This window comes from Microcaecilia unicolor, chromosome 7, assembly GCF_901765095.1.
Source record: "Microcaecilia unicolor chromosome 7, aMicUni1.1, whole genome shotgun sequence".
NCBI lineage: Eukaryota > Metazoa > Chordata > Amphibia > Gymnophiona > Siphonopidae > Microcaecilia > Microcaecilia unicolor.
Genome location: NC_044037.1, coordinates 279,816,014 through 279,837,043, shown reverse-complemented (window position 1 = coordinate 279,837,043; position 21,030 = coordinate 279,816,014). Strand labels below are relative to the sequence as shown.

The window sequence follows — 21,030 nt, the reverse complement described above, 5'->3', positions numbered from 1 at the left end:
GTCACAGAGGTTATGACATCTGCTTATGTGGTACCGCTGCTGGAACTGGCTTCGGCCAACAAAAGACTGTGGAAAAAGTTTACTGGGTCACCTCTTTAAACAAGATTCACTGGGGACACAGGTTGTCTGTTTGGAGAGAAACTGTGTAATAGGTATGTGCACAAGGCAAAATTTGTGCTTCATTTTCAGTTCATGTACACTTTTTCCACAATTCTAAGGAGGGGTGTTGTTTGTTTCATACAGTCATTTTAATTAAACACACTTTAGAACTTTTTTTTTTAATTTGCATGAAATCTTTATTCCATGTTCTAGCATGAAATAAAACATACGAATCATCACCAACAACATTCTATTTTCGAGCTTATAGAAGTATACATTAGCAATGTTGATAGTAAACCAACAACAGTACCTTTCCATCAGTTTAAACACCCCAAACGCAGCTTAGAGTAACTTCAAGTCTTTTTAGAGTTTTTTTCACCACTTTGATAGAAAGGAATACTTTTTAAAGTGCACAGATCCACCAATCCCTGAATTCTATAAAAGTTGCTAAAAATTGCGTGGGCAAATTTGGGCGTGCAATTTAATTGAATAATGAGCCAATTAGCACTGATAATTGAGATTTTAACAAGCAATTATTGGTGCTAATTGGATTTCATTTAAATTTACGCATGTAAATTTAGGCGTGGGATCATACACGTGAATCCAAAAAGGGGGCATAGCCATGGGAGGGTCATGGACAGATCGGGGGGCGTTCCTTTAATTTATATATGTTGTTATGGAATAAAGGGGATCCGTGCCCATAGGCGCGGGGGATTTACATCAAGGTTCCGTTGGTGTAAATGGTTGCGCTTAAATATAGTAGTGGTTCCTGGCGCTATTCTATAAATGGCACCTAACTTTAAGGACTGTTTATAGAATAGTGCTAAACGCTAGATTCTGTATATGGCCCCTGAAAAATCCACGCAGAATAAATTTCTGCCTAAGCGTATTCTGTAAGCGGCGCCTAGATTTAGACGCAATATATAGAGTATGCTTAGTTGATATCTCAGCAGCTAGAACTATGAGCGTCCATTTACACCAAGGGAAACATGGTGTAAATACCGGTGCATAGATTTAGGCGCATAGGGCCATATTCTATAACAGAGTGTGTAAATTTTGTAACACCCATGGAGCACCTTTTTCCCCTCCTATAACCATGCCCCTCTTTGGCTCCCCGCACATTAGAATTTAGGTGCTCTGCATTACGGAATGTGCTTATCGAGTTATGCGCGTAAAATAATTACTGCTCATTATTGCTTGTTAAGTGCTGTTAAAAATGCTGATTGGCTTGTTAAACCAATTTAAGTTATGCATGTTGCTATAGAATACGCTTGGATTTCAGCGCAGAGTGCTAGGTGCGATATATAGAATTCGGAGGTATATTTTTGACACCATTTATGGAATTTAACCCCATATACTCAATAATGAGTGGACATTCCTGTTGTGTAATTTTCCATATATGATGTTTCAGAAGCACCAGAAATGAGTCCTAGGCTGTAAAAAAAAAGACGATGGTCGAAGAACGAGAAATGGAAACAGTACCTTGGTGAATCTGCCTTCCCATGAAAAACAGTTTAGATTTAACAAGAAAATTAATTTCTGGTGATTTATACTCATCCTGTTGTGTGAAACCAGAAGAATAGCCTAGGCAGCCTGATAGTAAATTTCTGGTGCTGGAGGCCAATCAATGATTTATCAGTTACTTAGAAATTACAGGCATTGGAATCACTATAGCGTGCTTCAGGGAGTAAAGAAAATATTGAGCGAGTCGGCATCTGCAGTTTATCTTTCCGTAAAATATTCTGAGTGCTCAGGAACAGAATAAATTCTAACGCGAGCGTATGAATGGCAGCAATCTCTGCATTATATGGAGTCAGAGACTTCATCATTGTGAATACGTTGAGAAAATGCAGACCCTAAATTGAAAGGTGCTACGGGTCCTCTGTATTATTGGAGAAACACGCTTCTGGTGTGTGAAAAACTACATCAGGGATGTTTGAAAGGAGAGTTGCTTTAGAGAGAGCCACAGGTCCACCAAGAGAAAGTCATGGAAGAAGCTGGTAAACTGGGATTTGTGATGTTGCTCTAGCAAGTGAATTGGGGAGACAGAATGGTCACCTGCTGCCATATACTGTATTTCTGTGTTCCCATGAAAAAGACCTTTCAGGTCAATATTTAAACTCCATGGTTGGTGCTTCATATACATGGGTGGCATTTTAAAATATCACCTAATGGCGTTAATGGCCCTATAGAATGGGAAGCATTTTACTAATGGATATCATAGCATGTGAAGATCATAAGATTACGTCAGTGCGTGAAAACGAGGAAGGAGGAGCCCATCAGTGCGTAACGACGGGATAAATGGTGCTATATAAATCACAATGCCATTATGTCCAATTTACGGTCGACACTGGTGATATGAGAAAAAGATTTCTTCCCCTGAATCGAAACAGGGAATTTCTCTGTCGGGGTTATTGTAAAGAAGTGGCCATAGATCAGGACTACAATTAAGGATTAGTGAACCATATCGGAGCGTATCGGATTAAGAGGGTGTATCCTATGGTTCCAAGTTTGAAGCTAAGTTGTTGTTTTTTCCCCATCTATCAGGACGCACTTATCGAGTATTAAACAGAAAGGTCCCAGGTTGGATTGTAATTTCCATAGGTAAGATGCTGTCTATGCCTTAAATATACCCTCCATTTTTAGCCACAGCGATTTTTCTCCATATAGGAGTTTTTTATGCTGTGGGTGTTTTCGGAGGATGGTAGGAAAACCTGTGATGTGAAATCCATTAAAAGTGAGACCAGTTCTTAAAGGTCACTTGGATATCTGAGGTTTCAATTATTAAATTTCACTAAGTTCAGGTGGACACTTTACCTATATGAAATATACGAGAGAGCCCTTACTCTTATATTGAGTTTCTATTATATGAGCTCTCTAACGCTCATTGTATCCATATAGTTTGAATTTTAAAATATTCCCAGATATTCAAGTGCCGGCCACTATATGGATAAAGGTTGGTGAATATCCGGATAGACCGCCAGAGCTTTCCAGAAAATGTCGATATTCAGCGCTGCTATTCGGACACTAGAAGAGCAGTTTTTCTCGCCTAAGGTATCCAGTTCATTGTGTGGATAACAGCACTGAGGGGTCCTTTTACTAAGGTGCGCCGAAAAATGGCCTGTGCTGGTGTAGACATGTGTATTGGACGCGCAGAGGTCCATTTTTCAGCACGCCTGCAAAAAAGGCCTTTTGGGGGCCGAAAATGGACGTTCGGCAAAATTAAAATTGGCGCGCGCCCATTTTGGGCCTGAGACCTTACCTCCACCCATTGACCTAGCGGTAAGGTCTCACTCGTTAACTGGGCAGTAATGGTCTACGCGCATACAATGCCGATTACTGCTCGGTTAGCACCGCGTGCTGGAAAATTTCCGGCGTGCTTAGTGGACGTGCATCAAAAATGAAATTACCACCCGGGCCATGCGGTAGCCGGGCGGTAGTTCAAAATTGATGTGCGTAGTAAAAGGGCCCCCGAATGTCGCCGCTAACAGGATAATGTCACGCTCTGCCCTTCTGGATAGCACCGGGACGGTCTGTAATGATTTTCAGCAGTACTGTCTGAATAAGTGGTTTCAAATATTTTATTTATTTGTTGTATTTGTATCCCACATTTTCCCACCTATTTGCAGGCTCAATGTGGCTTACAGTATACCGTTATGGCATTCACGTATCAGATCATGTATTCATATCATTATTCTCTCAGTGCATCTTGTGCCTTTTTTTTGTCTTGCTGCACTAGGCATTAGACTGGATCCAGGAGGCAGGAGAATATTATCTCTCTACACACCTCTCTACAGGGGAATCAATAGAAGAAACTCAGGAACTTTTAAAGGAATACGGGGAGTTCAGAGCCCCTGCCAAGGTAAGCAGAGAGGACGTTATATTTGGGAGCATTTAACCTCCTTTCACCAGAATTAGCAAAGCTGCTCAAATCAGCTAGTGTGTCATCTCTCTTCCTATCAAGCCAGCAATACTATCGATGTCCCTGGGGGGATGTGGCAGAAGCTACATATACCACCTTATAACTGAAAGAGAAAAACACCTAGATTTCGACCCAAATCGGGAGATAGACGTTTATCTCACAAAAACGAATAAATCGGTATAATGGAAAGCCGATTTTGGACGTTTTCAACTGCACTCCATCGCGGAAGCATACAAAGTTGATGGGGGCATGTCGGAGGCGTGGCAAAGGTGGAACTGGGGCGTGGTTATCGGCCGAGGAGAGATGGACGCCTTTCGCCGATAATGGAAAAAAAGTATGCGTTTATAGCTAGAATTTAGGGCACTTTTCCTGGACCCTGTTTTTTCCACGAATAAGGCCCCAAAAAGTGCCCTAAATGACCAGATTACCCCCAGAGGGAATCGGGGATGACCTCCCCTGACTCCCCCAGTGGTCACTAACCCCCTCCCACCACAAAAAATGATGTTTCACAACTTTTTATTTTCACCCTCAAATGTCATACCCACCTCCCTGGCAGCAGTATGTAGGTCCCTGGAGCAGTTGTTAGGGGGTGCAGTGGACTTCAGGCAGGTGGACCCAGGCCCATCCCCCCCCCCCCCACCTGTTACAATTGTGCTGCTTAATGCTTAGTCGTCCAACCCCCCCAAACCCACTGTACCCACATGTAGGTGCCCCCCTTCACCCCTTAGAGCTATAGTAATGGTGTAGACTTGTGGGCAGTGGGTTTTGAGGGGGATTTGGGGGGCTCAACACACAAGGGAAGGGTGCTATGCACCTGGGAGCTCTTTTACCTTTTTTTGTGTTTTTGTAAAAGTGCCCCCTAGGGTGCCCGGTTGGTGTCCTGGCATGTGAGGGGGACCAGTGCACTATGAATCCTGGCCCCTCCCACGAACAAATGCCTTGGATTTATTTGTTTTTGAGCTGGGCACTTTCATTTTCCATTATCACTGAAAAACAAAAACGCCCAGCTCACAAATTGTCGAATAAAACATGGACGTCTATTTTTTTTCGAACATACGGTTCGGTCCGCCCCTTCACGGACCCGTTCTCGGAGATAAACGCCCATGGAGATAGACGTTTTCGTTCAATTATGCCCCTCATAGACATTTATATCCCTTGAAGTTTTAGAAGATCTGTTTTTTTCAAAATGAAATATTCAAAGTAAACACACCCAAGTGTAAACTTGTAAAGAATTAATAGGCTACCAAATGGCCCTTGCGGTAATTTCATTTTTGACGCATGTCCGCTGTGCACCGGAAAATAATTGTTATTTTCTGGCATGTGGCAGAAACTGGGCAGTAAAGCGTCATTCTACGCACGTAGACGATTACCGCATGATTAACGTGTGAGACTTTACCTCTAAGTCAATGGCTGGTGGTAAGGTCTCAGACCCAAAATGTTTTATTTTGCCGCACACCCATTTTCGGCAAACATTTTAAAAAGGCCTTTTTTTACAGGTGCGCTGAAAAATGGATCTGTGCGTGCCCAAAACACGCGCCTACACTAGCGCAACCCATTTTTTGGTGCAGCTTAGTAAAAGGGCCCCCAAAAGGAGGAAAAGGCAGATAGAAACCGTTACTGCTTCCTGGACCAATTATCAATATCAGACATCCGTTGGAGAGTTAGTGGTGGATGCCTGCCAAAATCTCTGAGACAGAGCTTTTATCAGACAAAAAAGAAGTCAATTGTGATGGTTAATAGAAAATATAAGTTATTCAAAGTCGTTAACTCGCGACAGGATTGTGAAAAATTACAGAAGGACCTTACGAGACTGGGAGACTGGGCGGCTAAATGGCAGATGATGTTTAATGTGAGCAAGTGCAAGGTGATGCATGTGGGAAAAAAGAACCCGAATTATAGTTACGTCATGCAAGGTTCCACGTTAGGAGTTACGGACCAAGAAAGGGATCTGGGTGTCGTCGTCGATAATACACTGAAACCTTCTGCTCAGTGTGCTGCTGCGGCTAGGAAAGCGAATAAGTACATAAGTACATAAGTACATAAGTAGTGCCATACTGGGAAAGACCAAAGGTCCATCTAGCCCAGCATCCTGTCACCGACAGTGGCCAATCCAGGTCAAGGGCACCTGGCACGCTCCCCAAACGTAAAAACATTCCAGACAAGTTATACCTAAAAATGAGGAATTTTTCCAGTCCATTTAATAGCGGTCTATGGACTTGTCCTTTAGGAATCTATCTAACCCCTTTTTAAACTCCGTCAAGCTAACCGCCCGTACCACGTTCTCCGGCAATGAATTCCAGAGTCTAATTACACGTTGGGTGAAGAAAAATTTTCTCCGATTCGTTTTAAATTTACCACACTGTAGCTTCAACTCATGCCCTCTAGTCCTAGTATTTTTGGATAGCGTGAACAGTCGCTTCACATCCACCCGATCCATTCCACTCATTATTTTATACACTTCTATCATATCTCCCCTCAGCCGTCTCTTCTCCAAGCTGAAAAGCCCTAGCCTTCTCAGCCTCTCTTCATAGGAAAGTCGTCCCATCCCCACTATCATTTTCGTCGCCCTTCGCTGTACCTTTTCCAATTCTACTATATCTTTTTTGAGATACGGAGACCAGTACTGAACACAATACTCCAGGTGCGGTCGCACCATGAAGCGATACAACGGCATTATAACATCCGCACACCTGAATGTTGGGTATCATTAGGAAAGGTATGGAAAACAGGTGTGAGTATTGTGTTCTATTCTGGTCGCCGCATCTCAAGAAAGATATAGTGGAATAGGAAAAGGTGCAGCGAAGGGCGACTAAAATGATAGCGGGGATGGGACGACTTCCCTATGAAGAAAGACTAAGGAGGCTAGGGCTTTTCAGCTTGGAGAAGAGACGGCTGAGGGGAGACATGATAGAGGTATATAAAATAATGAGTGGAGTGGAACAGGTGGATGTGAAGCGTCTGTTCACGCTTTCCAAAAATACTAGGACTAGGGGGCAAGCGATGAAACTACAGTGTAGTAAATTTAAAACAAATCGGAGAAAATATTTCTTCACCCAACGCATAATTAAACGCTGGAATTCGTTGCTGAAGAATGTGGTGAAGGCGGTTAGCTTAGCAGAGTTTAAAAAGGGGTTAGACGGTTTCCTAAAGGACAAGTCCATAAACCACTACTAAATGGACTTGGGAAAAATCCACAATTCCAGGAATAACATGTATAGAATGTTTGTACGTTTGGGAAGCTCGCCAGGTGCCCTTGGCCTGGATTGGCCGCTGTCGTGGACAGGATGCTGGGCTCGATGGACCCTTGGTCTTTTCCCAGTGTGGCATTACTTATGTACTTATATTATTATACCACAGAAGACATTTACAAGGAAATATTAAATAGAGGGCTCTTATCTGCAGAGTTCTAGCTCTGAGTCGCAAAAACTCTCGATGTCGAGATTGTCTGGCTGTAGCCAAATCTAGGAATACCCAAGTCTTCACACATAAGATCTGTTTTTATTTTTTTTTAATGAAATGTTCCTTGAACTGAGCTGTACATTATCATTGGGAGCAAGGACCTCAGATTTTGTTGGTTTTGGGGCATAGTTAGCAATATGGACTCACCATTATAAAGTGTTATTTTACCACTAACTCTATTTTAGCATAGACCCCATTTTATGCAATGAGATCTAATTACTAATAACTGGAGTTAACAATAAAATGACATGTCTTAACAGTGGCCCACGTTAATAACTTTCCCTGTTTATGGTCAGCCACATAGACATTGCTAATGTTTAGGGCAAACCATTAATCTTCTGCTACATGCTCCAAACATGAACACAGTATATTATACAGACATAAGAATGTAAGTGATGCCAAACTGGGATAGGTCGAAGATCCATCAAGCCCAGTATCCTGTTTCCAACAGGGGCCAATCCAGGTCACAAGTACCTGGCAAAATTCCAAAATAGTAAAATAGATTTTATACTGCTTGTCCTAGAAATAAGCAGTGGATTTTCTCAAGTCCATCTTAATAATGGCTTATGGACTTTTCTTTTAGGAAAGTATTTCAAACCTTTTTTAAATCCTGCTAAGCTAACTGCTTTTACCACATTCTCTGGCTATGACTTTTTAAAATATTGTGTATGCAAACAACTTTAGCCTTGTTTTAAGTTAAGGCAGTATGTGAAGTTCTGGAATAAACATAAATGAATTCCAGGGTTTAATTACACATTAAGTGAAGAAATATTTTCTCCAGTTTATTTTAAATGTACTACTTAATACTTTCATTCCATGCCTCCTAGTCCTATAGCTTTTGGAAATAGTAAATAAGTGATTCACATCTACCCGTTCCGCTCCACTCAGTATGCACCTCGTACCTCTGGTTGTCACAGAGATCTTTTTTTCTTTTTGATAATATTTTGCTGCAGAATTGCTGATTTATTTTGTAGATACATTAGATGACTTCTTCTGAATGTTCTGCCCTTTCACTGAGGTGATTAGCATGCAGCTTAAACCAGAGCACAGAACATCACTATGAGATGCAGTAATCAAACAAGGAAGAATAACGTACAGTTCAGATGTGCTGGACAAGAGTTTTTTTGCCTTGCAAACTGGGAGTCTGTTCTCCACCAGTTCTCTCTCCATGCAAGAGAGAATCTGGGAGAAATTCAACAACACACTGAGTAACGATGCTGTTTATACTTTTACACTGGTAAAATCTTGATAGCGTCACAAGAGTCATACGAAAAAATACAGCCTAGGCAGATTCAGCTTACAGAGCAGATATACTACAGACTAACAGACCTGATGGAGAGAGAAAAGGCTGGAGGGCAACTTGTCCAGCAAGCCAATAGAAAGAGTCCCAAAAGACACAGGAAGCTGGACATGTGCTCTGAAAGAGGCTTTCACAGGGAACTACAGGATTACAGGGATTTGTAGTTCAAGGGCACAACCTTATTTAAAGATACATGCTATGTAATCTGTTACAGACAATGCTTAACATATATGTATAAACAACAAACAGCCTGCCTCCATGCAAGTGGGAGCAGACGACTCCCCGCCTGGTATCTGTAGATGCCACTATTTAATCCCTCAAAATATAAACCATTATGAGCATGCAAAGTCCATTAATAAAGCTGGGTCTTGAAAGTTCACAACTCCTAGATTTCCTCAAATTCTCTGTCGTTCAAGTGTCTTTTTTCTTGCAGTCTCGCAGGAGCTGAAACAAGAGGCCAATAACACAAACAACAAACAATATAAAAGAGAGAAAAAGTCTCTGAGGTGGACAATGGTCCACAGAGTTCATATCTCTTCATGGTGCGTACAAGATCACTGGCTCAGTGGTGGCTCTGACAAAGCAGCCCATTGTATACTGCTGGAGTCTGGTGTCAAAATTCTCAGGTGTTGCTAAGTTGTCAAATAAGTCCAAGAATTCTGTTCTTGCCTGGCACTGGTTACTCTGCTCATCTATGATGACATACGTCTTCACTGCCTTTCCCAGTTGCTCTTTTGGATATACTCCAGCTACACATATCTTGGTGCATGACCTTCTACTGTGGCCTTCTTCCACACTTGTGTACAGTTTAGAGTAATGTTCGGTGGTGATGCTCGCTCTGGCTCTTTCTTCCCACCCTAGCTTGATTCTGAGGCTGGGATTCCTGGGGAAGTAGGTTTTCTCTTGTCAGGGTGTAAGGCGCTGACACGCTGGTCACTATCACATTCCATACATTTGATGGCTGCTTTACAGTCTTTAGGCATATGCTTGGATGAAGAAAAAGTACAAAATTTGTTACAAATGTTGCTCAACAGTTCTTTACGTTCTCCCAAGGGTTTCTCTCTAAGCTCTTGACATCTGTTGAGAGAATGTTTCTTATGTATAGGACACTGTTGGTCTAGATCCTTTACTTTCTCTGTAGTAAACAGAGGAGAGGTATGATAGAGGTCTATAAAATAATGAGTGTTGAAGCGTCTGTTCACGCTTTCCAAAAATACTAGGACTAGGGGGCATGCGATGAAGCTACAATGTAGTAAATTTAAAACGAATCGGAGAAAAGTTTTCTTCACTCAACGTGTAATTAAACTCTGGAATTCGCTGCCAGAGAATGTGGTAAAGGCGGTTAGTTTAGTGGAGTTTAAAAAAGGTTTGGACGGCTTCCTAAAGGAAAAGTCCATAGACCGTTATTAAATGAACTTGGGGAAAATCCACTATTTCAGGGATAAGCAGTATAAAATGTTTTGTACATTTTGGGGATCTTGCCGGGTATTTGTGACCTGGATTGGCCACTGTTGGAAACAGGATGCTGGGCTCGATGGACCTTTGGTCTTTCCCAGTATGGCAATACTTACGTACTTATGTAGCAGGAGGATGATCAGACGGTGGGGTTACTATGGGACTGTCTCTTCATGTTCAAGTGTACAGCGCTGCGTACGTTTAGTAGCGCTATAGAAATGATAAGTAGTAGTAGTAGTCTTTGGGATTCCAGAATCTTGCTACTCTTTGGGATTATGCACAGAATCTTGCTATTGATTGGTATTCCGGAATCTTGCTACTCTTTGGGATTCTGCACGGAATCTTGCTATTGTTTGGGATTCCGGAATCTTGCTACTCTTTGTCCTTATCCCTTATTTGTCCTGTTTGTCCTGATTAGATTGCAAGCTCTGTCGAGCAGGGACTGTCTCTTCATGTTCAAGTGTACAGCGCTGCGTATGTTTAGTAGCGCTATAGAAATGATAAGTAGTAGTAGTAGTAGGGTGACACATCTGTCATGTGTACAGCTATAGACTTCCTGGTGTTGTCATACTTCTTGACCGGCCTTTCATTCAGGAAGTAGCCTGTCTTGCCTGCATCAGGTATATCAAACATGTAGCTGAGATCATTTCTCCTTTTTGCCAAATCTCAGATAAATGTCATGAAGAACTCGAAGAGAAGAAATGTCTCTTGGCTGTCCTCTTTCACTTTGTACCTTCTGATGACCATTGTTCTCTTGTCATACATAAGCTTTGTTATAATCTCATTTATGCCCTGATCTGAATCCAAGTAGTACAGGTCTGGCAAGTTTGGATCAGCTTTGATGACTTCCAGTTTCTGAAGGAGGTCTCCTAAGTTTTGTAATTTGTCATTATCTCTATTTGTAACTTAGGGAAACCCCTTATTCGTCAGTGCCTTTTGGATAGCTTCTGCCGTAGTGCTGGTCAAGCCTTTCCCACATTTCTTTCAAACCTCTGGAGGGGTCATGCAAATATATCTTTTTTAAATCTCTTTACACAATGGACTGATTCAGTTCCCAGCCATTTTATTATCAGGTTCATTTCTTGCTTTGTAATCTTGTGGGCAAAAAAAGTTAGCAGTTCCAGTAAAAACATAGTTGTTTTGTTGGCGAGGTTGAAAGAGACCAAGAATCTTTTGCAAATATGTTTCTTCAGATGTTTCCCTGGAAGCTCCCTAATGTGACCAGAAAAAAATCAAAAAGGCCCATTTTCGTTTTGACAACAATGACTTTTCAGTAACTTGGAAACCTGGAGGATTCTTCTTCTTTTTATCACTGTGAATGCCACACAAAAATTCTCAATGGTCTCAAACCTCTCATTGAAATTTAGTAAAGCAACAAAACATTTAATATATCTAGTGCAGAGCAGTTGCCAGCCATATCAGTCTTGGAGAAAACTGCAATCTTGGTAAGTTGTAATGTCTTTTATAAAGTCCACAGAAGAGGTAAGATAGTTCATGAGGTTTGGGGATTTCATAGATTTCTTCTTCAGATGTGACATCTCAAAAGGCCTATTAAAAGCTCAGTTCTTGGCCACTAGTCTAGTCCAAAACAAATAGGTTATGTCTCTCAGCCAGCAGGTGGAGACAGAGGTGTAATAACTATGAATCCTGCCCTGGCCTATAAAAGGCACTGTGCAGCCATTGCTCTCCAGTATTCTCTGTCTCTAGCAGATGGTAATGGGCACTGAACACTGGTCTGATGAGATTGCTCCGGGGCCTAGTTGGAGAACTGGTCAGTCAGTTGAGTCTTAGCAGTCAGAGGGGTACTCCAGGTTCTGCTGGGAGCTACCTGAGGGATATCTGGAAGAGTCAGATACTTTTGTATATCAGGGTACTCCAAAAAGGGTTGATTTTCATTAAAAAAAAAAAGAAAGAAGATAAATGCATAAGTACATTTCTGATGGGGGTTCCCCAAGCTGACTGGCAGCTAAACGCGCTGTGATTGGCTCAGAGACTTCCTGGACTCTCAGATGAGTGAATCACAGGTACAAAAGATGTTTTTATTATTGCGGAGGTGAATAATGGCGAAAACAGATGGCTGTTTTCGATAGCCGGCCTCAACTGTACTTTTGTTTTTATTATTGCGGTGGGGGGGGGGGGGTGGAATGACTTTTATAGCGGTTTTTCATCAGTTTTCAATCCCGCACAGCCCCAACGAGAGGTACAGACCTCTCGTTAGAGTTTCCAGCGTTAAGGCAATCGGAAAAGCTTAGTGCATCTCATTACAATGCGGTTTCTACACAATTTGCTCATCTGCATTTCATTTTCATTAGCTGCTATGTCGTAAAATGGCTTTTAGTGCATGCCAGGGTTTACTACTTGCTTGTTATTGGCTCATTAGATTTAGTGCATCTGGCCCACACTGTCATGAAGTTTTTTTGTCTTCCCTTCTGGTGGACAAGTCAGATCAGAAGCAGCCTGACAGGTCTCTGAGGCATCTACCATTGACTGAGCCAAGCCCTGAAGCTGAGGCACCTTGGACAGCGACAGTGTTGTCAGGGGAGCCTGATACTTTCCCCTTTGTTTCTTCCATTCCTCCAGACATGTTGTGTCAGGAGCACTTGAATTTAAAATATGTGAACCTGTATTAATGGTAATGAATGTTTGATGTTACCACTCACATACCACAAAAATATGTTAATGAGTTGCAGTACTTTCAAATGCATGCTTAGTTCATTCACAGTTAGGAAATCAAGAGATATAGTTAACTTTTTTTTAGAGTATTGGAGGGCTAATGAACCTGCCGATATCTCAGTCCTTGTTACCCTTCCCCCTCCCCCTCAGTCCGTAAAGGGCCATCTGGGGCTACAAGGGCTACAGTGGGAGAGTGGGTAGCACTAGGTCAGCTGATATCATTTGAGTGAGTGAAAATTGCTCCTGTCCCAAATAAGCTCTGACAACTTCAGAGAGGCAAGAAAGAGGACGGGGGGGGGGGGGGGGGGGGGGGGGTAATTCTTTTAGCTTGATGATGATCATTCAGTCTCCTGGGGATTCCATGAGGAGGAGATATTTTTTCACTCATCGAATAGTTAAGCTCTGGAACTTGTTGCCAGAGGATGTGATAACATTGGTTAGCATAACTGGGTTTAAAAAAAAGTTTGAACAAGTTCCTGGAGGAAAAGTCCATAGTCTGCTATTGAGATAGACATGGGAAGCCAGTGCTTGCCTCGGGTTTGGTAGCATGGAATGTTGCTACTATTTGGGTTTCTGCCAGGTACTTGTGACCTGGATTGGCCACTGTTGGAAGCAGGATTCTGGGCTAGATGGGCCATTGGTCTGATCCGGTATAGCTATTCTTATGTTCTTTAAGGACAGCATGGAATGTGTGGCTAGTTTCCCCACTCCATTAATATCCACATGGTACCTGCTGTGGTAAAAACATGTTTGACGGTGGTCATGAACAGGATAATTCTATAAGCTGGTGCCTAGAGGTACCCACCACTTACATACATCAAAACACCATTAATTGGCAGGTGTCTGTGTGCACCAGGTGCTATTCTAAAAGATAGCGCCTTATTGCAAGGAGGATGTGCACATGGGTGAAGCATGGACAGGCAATGAGCGTGTCTCCCAGTTACATGCATACTTTATATGTGATTAATCGAGGCAAGGACATTTGCAGAAGCTCAAGAGCAGTTATAGCTGTCTGTGCCTGCAATTTCTGCCACTTGCACTATAATTTCATAGATGCATTGTCGGCTATGAGGCTTTGTAAAATAGTGCTAAGTATTTACCCCCGGTTTCTATATAGCACGCCCAGCATTCCGCACTGAAATCCAAATGTATTCTGTAGCAACGCATGTAACTTAATTGGCTTAACAAGCCAATCAGCATTGTTAAGGGAAAGGGGGAAGGGAAATGAGACTTGATATACCACCTTTCTGTGGTTTTTGCAGCTACATTCAAAGCGGTTTATATAGTATATTCAGGTACTTATTTTGTACCAGGGGCAATGGAGAGTTAAGTGACTTGCCCAGAGTCACAAGGAGCTGCAGTGGGAATCAAGCTCAGTTCCCCAGGATCAAAGTCCACTGCACTAACCACTAGGCTACTCCTCCACTAGCAACATTCCATTTAGAAGCCTGCCCTTGCAGATCAGCAATGCGGCCGCGCAGGATACATGCAGGATGTCAGACTCACAGAAACAGAAGCCTGCGCGGCCGCGTTGCTGATCTGCAAGGGCAGTCTTCTAAATGGAATGTTGCTAGTGGAGGAGTAGCCTAGTGGTTAGTGCAGTGGACTTTGATCCTGGGGAACTGAGCTTGATTTCCACTGCAGCTCCTTGTGACTCTGGGCAAGCTTCTACATGGAATGTTGCTAGTGGAATAGCAACATTAACATTCTATGTAGAATCTCAAATAGTAACAACATTCAATGTAGAATCTCAAACAGTAGCATCAGAATCTCAATAGAAGCAACATTCCATTCCATCTAGAATCTCCAATAGTAGCAACATTCCATGTAGAATCTCAAATAGGGAAAGGGAAATGGGACTTGATATACCACCTTTCTGTGGTTTTTGCAACTACATTCAAAGCGGTTTACATAGTATATTCAGGTACTTATTTTGTACCAGGGCCTGCCCTTGCAGATCAGCAATGCGACCGCACAGGCTTCTGTTTCTGTGAGTCTGACATCCTGCATGTACGTGCAGGACTTCAGACTCACAGAAACAGAAGCCTGCGCGGTCGATCTGCAAGGGCAGGCTTCTACATGGAATGTTGCTAGTGGAATAGCAACATTAACATTCCATGTAGCATCTCAAATAGTAGCAACATTAGTACATAAGTACATAAGCACCGCCACACTGAGAAAAGACCAAGGGTCCATCAAGCCCAGCATCCTGTCTCCGACAGCAGCCAATCCAGGCTTCAAGAACCCGGCAACCCCCCACCACCACCCAAAAAAAAATTAATAATGTTCAATGGACTTTTCCCTCAGGAATCTGTCCAAACCCCCTTTAAATTCCATAAGGCCAGCTGCAACATTCCATGTAGAATCTCAAATAGGGAAAGGGAAATTCAACTTGTTATACTGCCTTTCTGTGGTTTTTTCGCAACTACATTCAAAGTGGTTTACATACATTTAGGTACTTATTTTGTACCAGGGGCAATGGAGGGTTAAGTGATTTGCCCGAAGTCACAAGGAGCTGCATCGAACTCAGTTCCCCAGGATCAAAGTCCGCTGCACTAATCACTAGGCTACTCCTCCACTCCAGCACTTAACAGCACTTAACAAGCAATAATGAGCGCTAATTGGCAATAAGTAGAACTTACACGCATAACTTGCTAAGCGTATTCTGTAATGCACTGCGCCTAAATTTTAATGTGTGTAGGCAAAAAGAGGTGTGGTTATCAGCGTTTCGTGGGTGTTCCAAAATTTACGTGCATAGTTATAGAATATGGCCCAATGCGCCTAAATCTACATGCCAGAATTTACGCCACTTTTTAATTGGTGTAAGTGGAGGCACGTAGTTTTAGGTGCTTGGATATCAGTTAAGAGTATTCTATATAACGCATCTAAATATAGGTGCCCTTTTTAGAATACGCGTAGACGGAAATGTTTTCCGCGTGGATTTTCTAGGCGCCATATATAGAATCTGGCCAATAGCATCTGTAAACCAAGTGCCCTGTTATAAGATTACCCTCTATAGGGGTAATTCTAAAGTGGAGGACAGCATATAGGCACCAAGTACACATGTAAATGACCAGAATGCAGGCATACATGCACACGGGTGTGCACACATACATGTAAAAGCCAAAATTCTGGCTATGTACCCTTCTATAAAAAGATGTCTAAGCACAATAGCACATAAGTTGACAGTCAGGGCCGGTCTTAGGGCGAGGCGGCCGCATAGGGCCTCGCGCTCAAAGGGGCCCCATGCGGCGTGCCTCCACCCCCAACCACCCGAGTTCCAGTCCCCCTGCCTCTGAATTTTAAAAGTTACCTCGTCAGTTTACAGGCAGCGGCAGGAGTGAAAAGCGTGCGAGGCTGCGAGCTGCTCAGTGCTTCAGGAGCCTTCCTTTCCCTCTCTCAGCTCTGGTCCCGCCCTCATTTCCTGTTTCCACGAGGGCGGGACCAGAGCTGAGAGAGGGAAAAGAAGGCTTCTGAAGTGCCGAGCAGCTCGCAGCCTCACACGCTTTTCACTCTTGCCGCTGCCTGTAACCCGACGAGGTAACTTTTAAAATTCAGAGGGAGGGGGACTGGAGCTTGGAGGGAGGCCTCGGGAGGGGAGCCTTGGAGCTGGGAGGGAGGGGGAGCTGGGAGGGAAGCTTGCCTTGGAGCTGGGACTCTGGGAGGGAGGCCGGGTGTGTTGGAGCTGGGAGGGAGGCCTTGGAGCTGGGAGGGAGGGAGGGAGGGAGGCCTTGGAGCTGGGAAGGAGGGAGGGAGGGAGGGGGGCCCTGAAGCTAGTAGGGGGCCCTGGAGCTGGGAGGGGGGATGGTCCTGGAGCTCGGAGGGGATGGCCCGGGAGCTCGGAGGGAGGGGTGGCCGGCCCTGGAGCTAGGGTGGGGGTGGGGCTAGGGCGGGGCGGGACTAGAATGGGGCCCTATCAAATTGGTCTGCACAGGGCCCCGCACTTGCTAAGACTGGCCCTGTTGACAGTGGGCAAATGCATGGCAGACCGTTGGGGTGTGCACAGGTACATGTTTTGGCAGTTTAGGAGTGAGCATTTTCACCAGCCCTGTGAATGACGTAAGTGCCAGTGCACCTGGTAAGCTAGTATTCTTTAAATGAAAGTGGGTAAGCACCTAACTATAGTTACACTGTTAACGAATTGTCTTCAGAGGGATGGAGGAAGGGAAGTGGGATTCATTGGTAGACCTTCCAAACACACTTGGGTGGTTCTTCAATATATATTTATTGTAGTATAATAACACAGGACCATGTTTTGGGATTGCCACTTGCCTCGGGAGTCTACTGGTATATCTAAAAGGATAAAACACACTCTTCTTATACCATAGAAGAAAAAGAAACAAGATGGGACCTGAATAGGTTTTTCATAGCACCTAATATCTCTCTGGAATTCTCATCAATTTGGAGCAAAGAGAAGGTCGTCAAATGTTTGTATGACAGAGTGTGTTTTACCTTTTAGACATACCAGCAGACTCCCGAGGCAGGCAGCAATGCCGAAACGGCCCCATGTTGAGTGTTTGTGTTTACAAGCTTTTGTGACTATACTACAATTGAAGAACCATCCAAGTGTGTTTGAAAGGTCTATCAACAAACTCCACTTCCCTTCCTCCATCCCTCCTGAGGCATTAATACATAAGTACATAAGTATTGCCATACTGGGAAAGACCAAAGGTCCATTAAGCCCAACATCCTGTTTCCAACAGTGGCCAATCCAGGTCACAAATTCCTGGCAAGTTCCCAAAAATGTACAAAGCATTTTATACTGCTTATCCCAGAATTAGTGGATTTTCCCCAGTACATATGGACTTTTCCTTTAGGAAGCCGTCCAAACCTTTTTAAAACTCCACTAAGCTAACCGCCTTTACCACATTCTCTGGCAATGAATTCCAGCGTTTAATTACACGTTGAGTGAAGAAAATTTTTCTGATTTGTTTTACATTTAGTGACTCTCCCATTCCTCTTCCTCGGTGGTCTTTTTTTTCAGTGAATTGTCTTCCACATGTGTAAAGAGGTATAGAAGGTACATTCACTCCTGCTGAGATAACAGTCTGTGTATACTGTAAATACAAGTATTAACCCAGGGACATCTTTCTTGGCAGCAAACCAAGGAAAAGGTGAAGCTCCTTATCCAGCTGGCTGATAGCTTCGTGGAGAAGGGACACGTCCATGCTACTGAGCTGAAAAAATGGGTAACCACTGTTAACAAGCACTATCGGGACTTCTCGCTGAGGATGGGGAAATATCGCTGCTCTCTGGAGAAAGCCCTGGGACTCAGCTCTGAGGTACTGTGTCTCATGCTGCTGTGATACACCGTGATCATGACAACTCCAACCATTTTTGATTGAAGTAATATTGCTGAGCTGGCGTTTGAGTCTTAGCCATTAGTTACAAGTTTATCTAGGCCTACATTTATAAGTATAGGGGGCACAATTTAAGCACCATATTTCCCTGGGCTGTGGCCTTATTCTATAATAATACGTGCATAAGCGTTCTTATAGCGTACAAGTGGAAACTGACTGCGCCTAAATATAGGTGCACTCACACCAGGTCTAGGGCTCAAATTCGCCATTTTAGATTTTCAGCGTTTCCATCAGAAGTATTCTCAGCATCACAATTTTGCACTCCGTCCCTGAAGAAGCCTTGTTTCCGGGGTGAAACGGTGGCCCCCCCGTCGAACGTTAAGATAAGAGTGCTTCATCTAGCGATATTCAGCTAAGTGTCATTTCACGTTTTTGATGCTGGTGATTTACAAAAGAATCATATGAGATATATTGATAGTAATTAAGAGCCATAACATACTCTATTAAGATTGAGAATATACTCCAGTGCTTTGTGGAGTTTTTATGCCCGATGATAGAATCCAAGCGAGTATTACCAATAAGAGTTTGCAACCTCGCTTAAAACCTGTGGCTGTGTGCCTACAGTTTCTGAGGGCTTTTCTCCACAGCACAATAGAAGCACCATTTTTTAATATTGTTACCTGCTTGTGACATGCCATGCACCGCCCCCTGGAACAGACCATTCCAATAATGCCCTAAGCCAATTTAGTGTGGAATTATTCTGTAGGATAGCGGTTTGGCACAGTATTGCCCAGGGGCATAGCTACGTGGGGCCACGGGGGCATGTGCCCCCACAGATTTAGCCCTTGCCCCTAGTTTTGCTGGAGGGGGTCCCCAACCCCCCCCCCCCCCCCCCCCCCCCGCCAGCTGAAGGCTTCTTCAGCGCCGGTCTCCGGCGCGTTCGCTGATGTGTGCTGCTGTCTTCTTGAGTCCTGACGTCGCACGTTCCTTTAAGTGAAACTGAGCATGTTTACGTGCAGGCGCGCTGCGTTCGCTGATCTGTGTTTTCTTCCTCTGATGTCTGATGTCAGGAGGAAGAAAACACAGATCAGCAAATGCGGCGCGCCTGCATGTTCATTTAAGTGTTTCACTTAAAGGAACGTGCAGGACGTCAGGACTCAAGAAGACAGCAGCACAGCACAGATCAGCGAGCGTGCTGGAGACCGGCGCTGAAGAAGAATTTGGCTGGCGGAGGTTGGGGACCCCCGCCAGCAAAGGTACCTTGTGGTGGCGGCTGGGGGGGGGGGTCGGAAGTGGTGGGGGAGGGTCGGTGGGGGGGGGGGGGGGTTGGCAGCTGGGGGAGGTGGGCTAAAATGTGCCACCCCACCTTGGGCTCTGGACCCCCCTCCCGCCGAGGTCTGGCTACACCCCTGGTATTGCCATTCATCAGGCTGAGTTTGCACTTAACCCACGTGTATGGTAGTATTCTATGAATGTAAGCTTGCAAATAGCACTTACATTTAGGCAGTCTGTTATAGAACGAGGGGACTAATTTTTAAGCTCCTAAGTTAAGAGGAATTTTCAGCTGAAAAACTAAGATGCTAAGTTTGGCTTAAAATAGGTCACAAATTTTGGAGCTTGGCTTATTTTGCATATCGGGCCCAGAATGTCTGGAAAGGACAAGAGTTTATGATGAACGATACCAGAAGTCTTCTCAGTCAACAGTGCTGACAAAATATACGAAATAGATCATTAATCTATCAACAGTCATTTGCTTTTATTTACAATTGAAACCACATAATATCCCTGAGGGATTTAAGACTTTGAATTGTCTTGATAGCAGCTGCTGTTCATTTTTCAGGAAATGCTCATTTGCTCGGTATAGATTGCAGTACTAATTAAGCCGCTGCCAGAAATGTAAATTTAGTTTTTCAAGCGTGTCTCAACCTCTCTCACCTTTTATGTTTATGGAGAGCATCATGTTGGGATTGAATTTTATTTTGGACTCATGAGGCCTGTTTTCTTTTCTTGTGGAATAAATTTGCCTCAAAATTTTCCCATGTGCTAATGCCTACATCAGTGGTTCCCAAACTTGCCCACAAGTTTTCAGGATACACACAATGAATATTCATCAGAGACATTTTCGTACAGTGGAGGAGCTTGGATTTGGGATGCATTGGTGAAGGCATTCAAAATTATCTGTCCAGCAGCGAAATTCAGCCACTGCGCAGATAAGTACATAAGTAATGCCACACTGGGAAAAGACCAAGGGTCCATCGAGCCCAGCATCCTGTCCCTGACAGCGGCCAATCCAGGCCAAGGGCACCTGGCGAGCTTCCCAAACGTACAAACATTCTATACATGTTATTCCTGGAATTGTGGATTTTTCCCAAGTCCATTTAGTAGTGGTTTATGGACTTGTCCTTTAGGAAACCGTCTAACCCCTTTTTAAACTCTGCTAAGCTAACTGCCTTCACCACATTCTCCGGTAACGAATTCCAGAGTTTAATTATGCGTTGGGTGAAGAAACATTTTCTCCGATTTGTTTTAAATTTACTACACTGTAGTTTCATCGCAGATAGCTTATAAGTTTATCTCCAAGCAAATAAATGCCAAGAATACCTTTAAAAGCATAAGCTATTTGTTTAAAGTTATACAGGAATGTTCCACGACCCATTCTGTGCATTTCAGCTTACTGAAAAGCTGTATAACTTGAAAGGTATGCGGTCTATGGACTGCTGAAAATTTACTGCAACATTTTTTAAAGCAGATGGGAAACTCACTGGCTGCGTCACCAGGAGGCTCATTTTCATTGTCGATAGGGGCCCTTATACTAAGCCGTG

The 21,030-nt window shown here is 43.6% G+C and overlaps 1 protein-coding gene across 1 annotated transcript in view; it reads left to right on the top strand.

The window, feature by feature from the left end:
* Positions 1–21,030, top strand: part of KALRN (kalirin RhoGEF kinase) — a 1,371,746-nt gene that overhangs the window by 874,878 nt on the left and 475,838 nt on the right. Inside the window, exons 21-22 of the mRNA XM_030208706.1 lie at positions 3,839–3,961; positions 18,008–18,190. Of these exons, the coding sequence (XP_030064566.1) occupies positions 3,839–3,961; positions 18,008–18,190 (306 nt within the window). The remainder of the gene's footprint in view (positions 1–3,838; positions 3,962–18,007; positions 18,191–21,030) is intronic.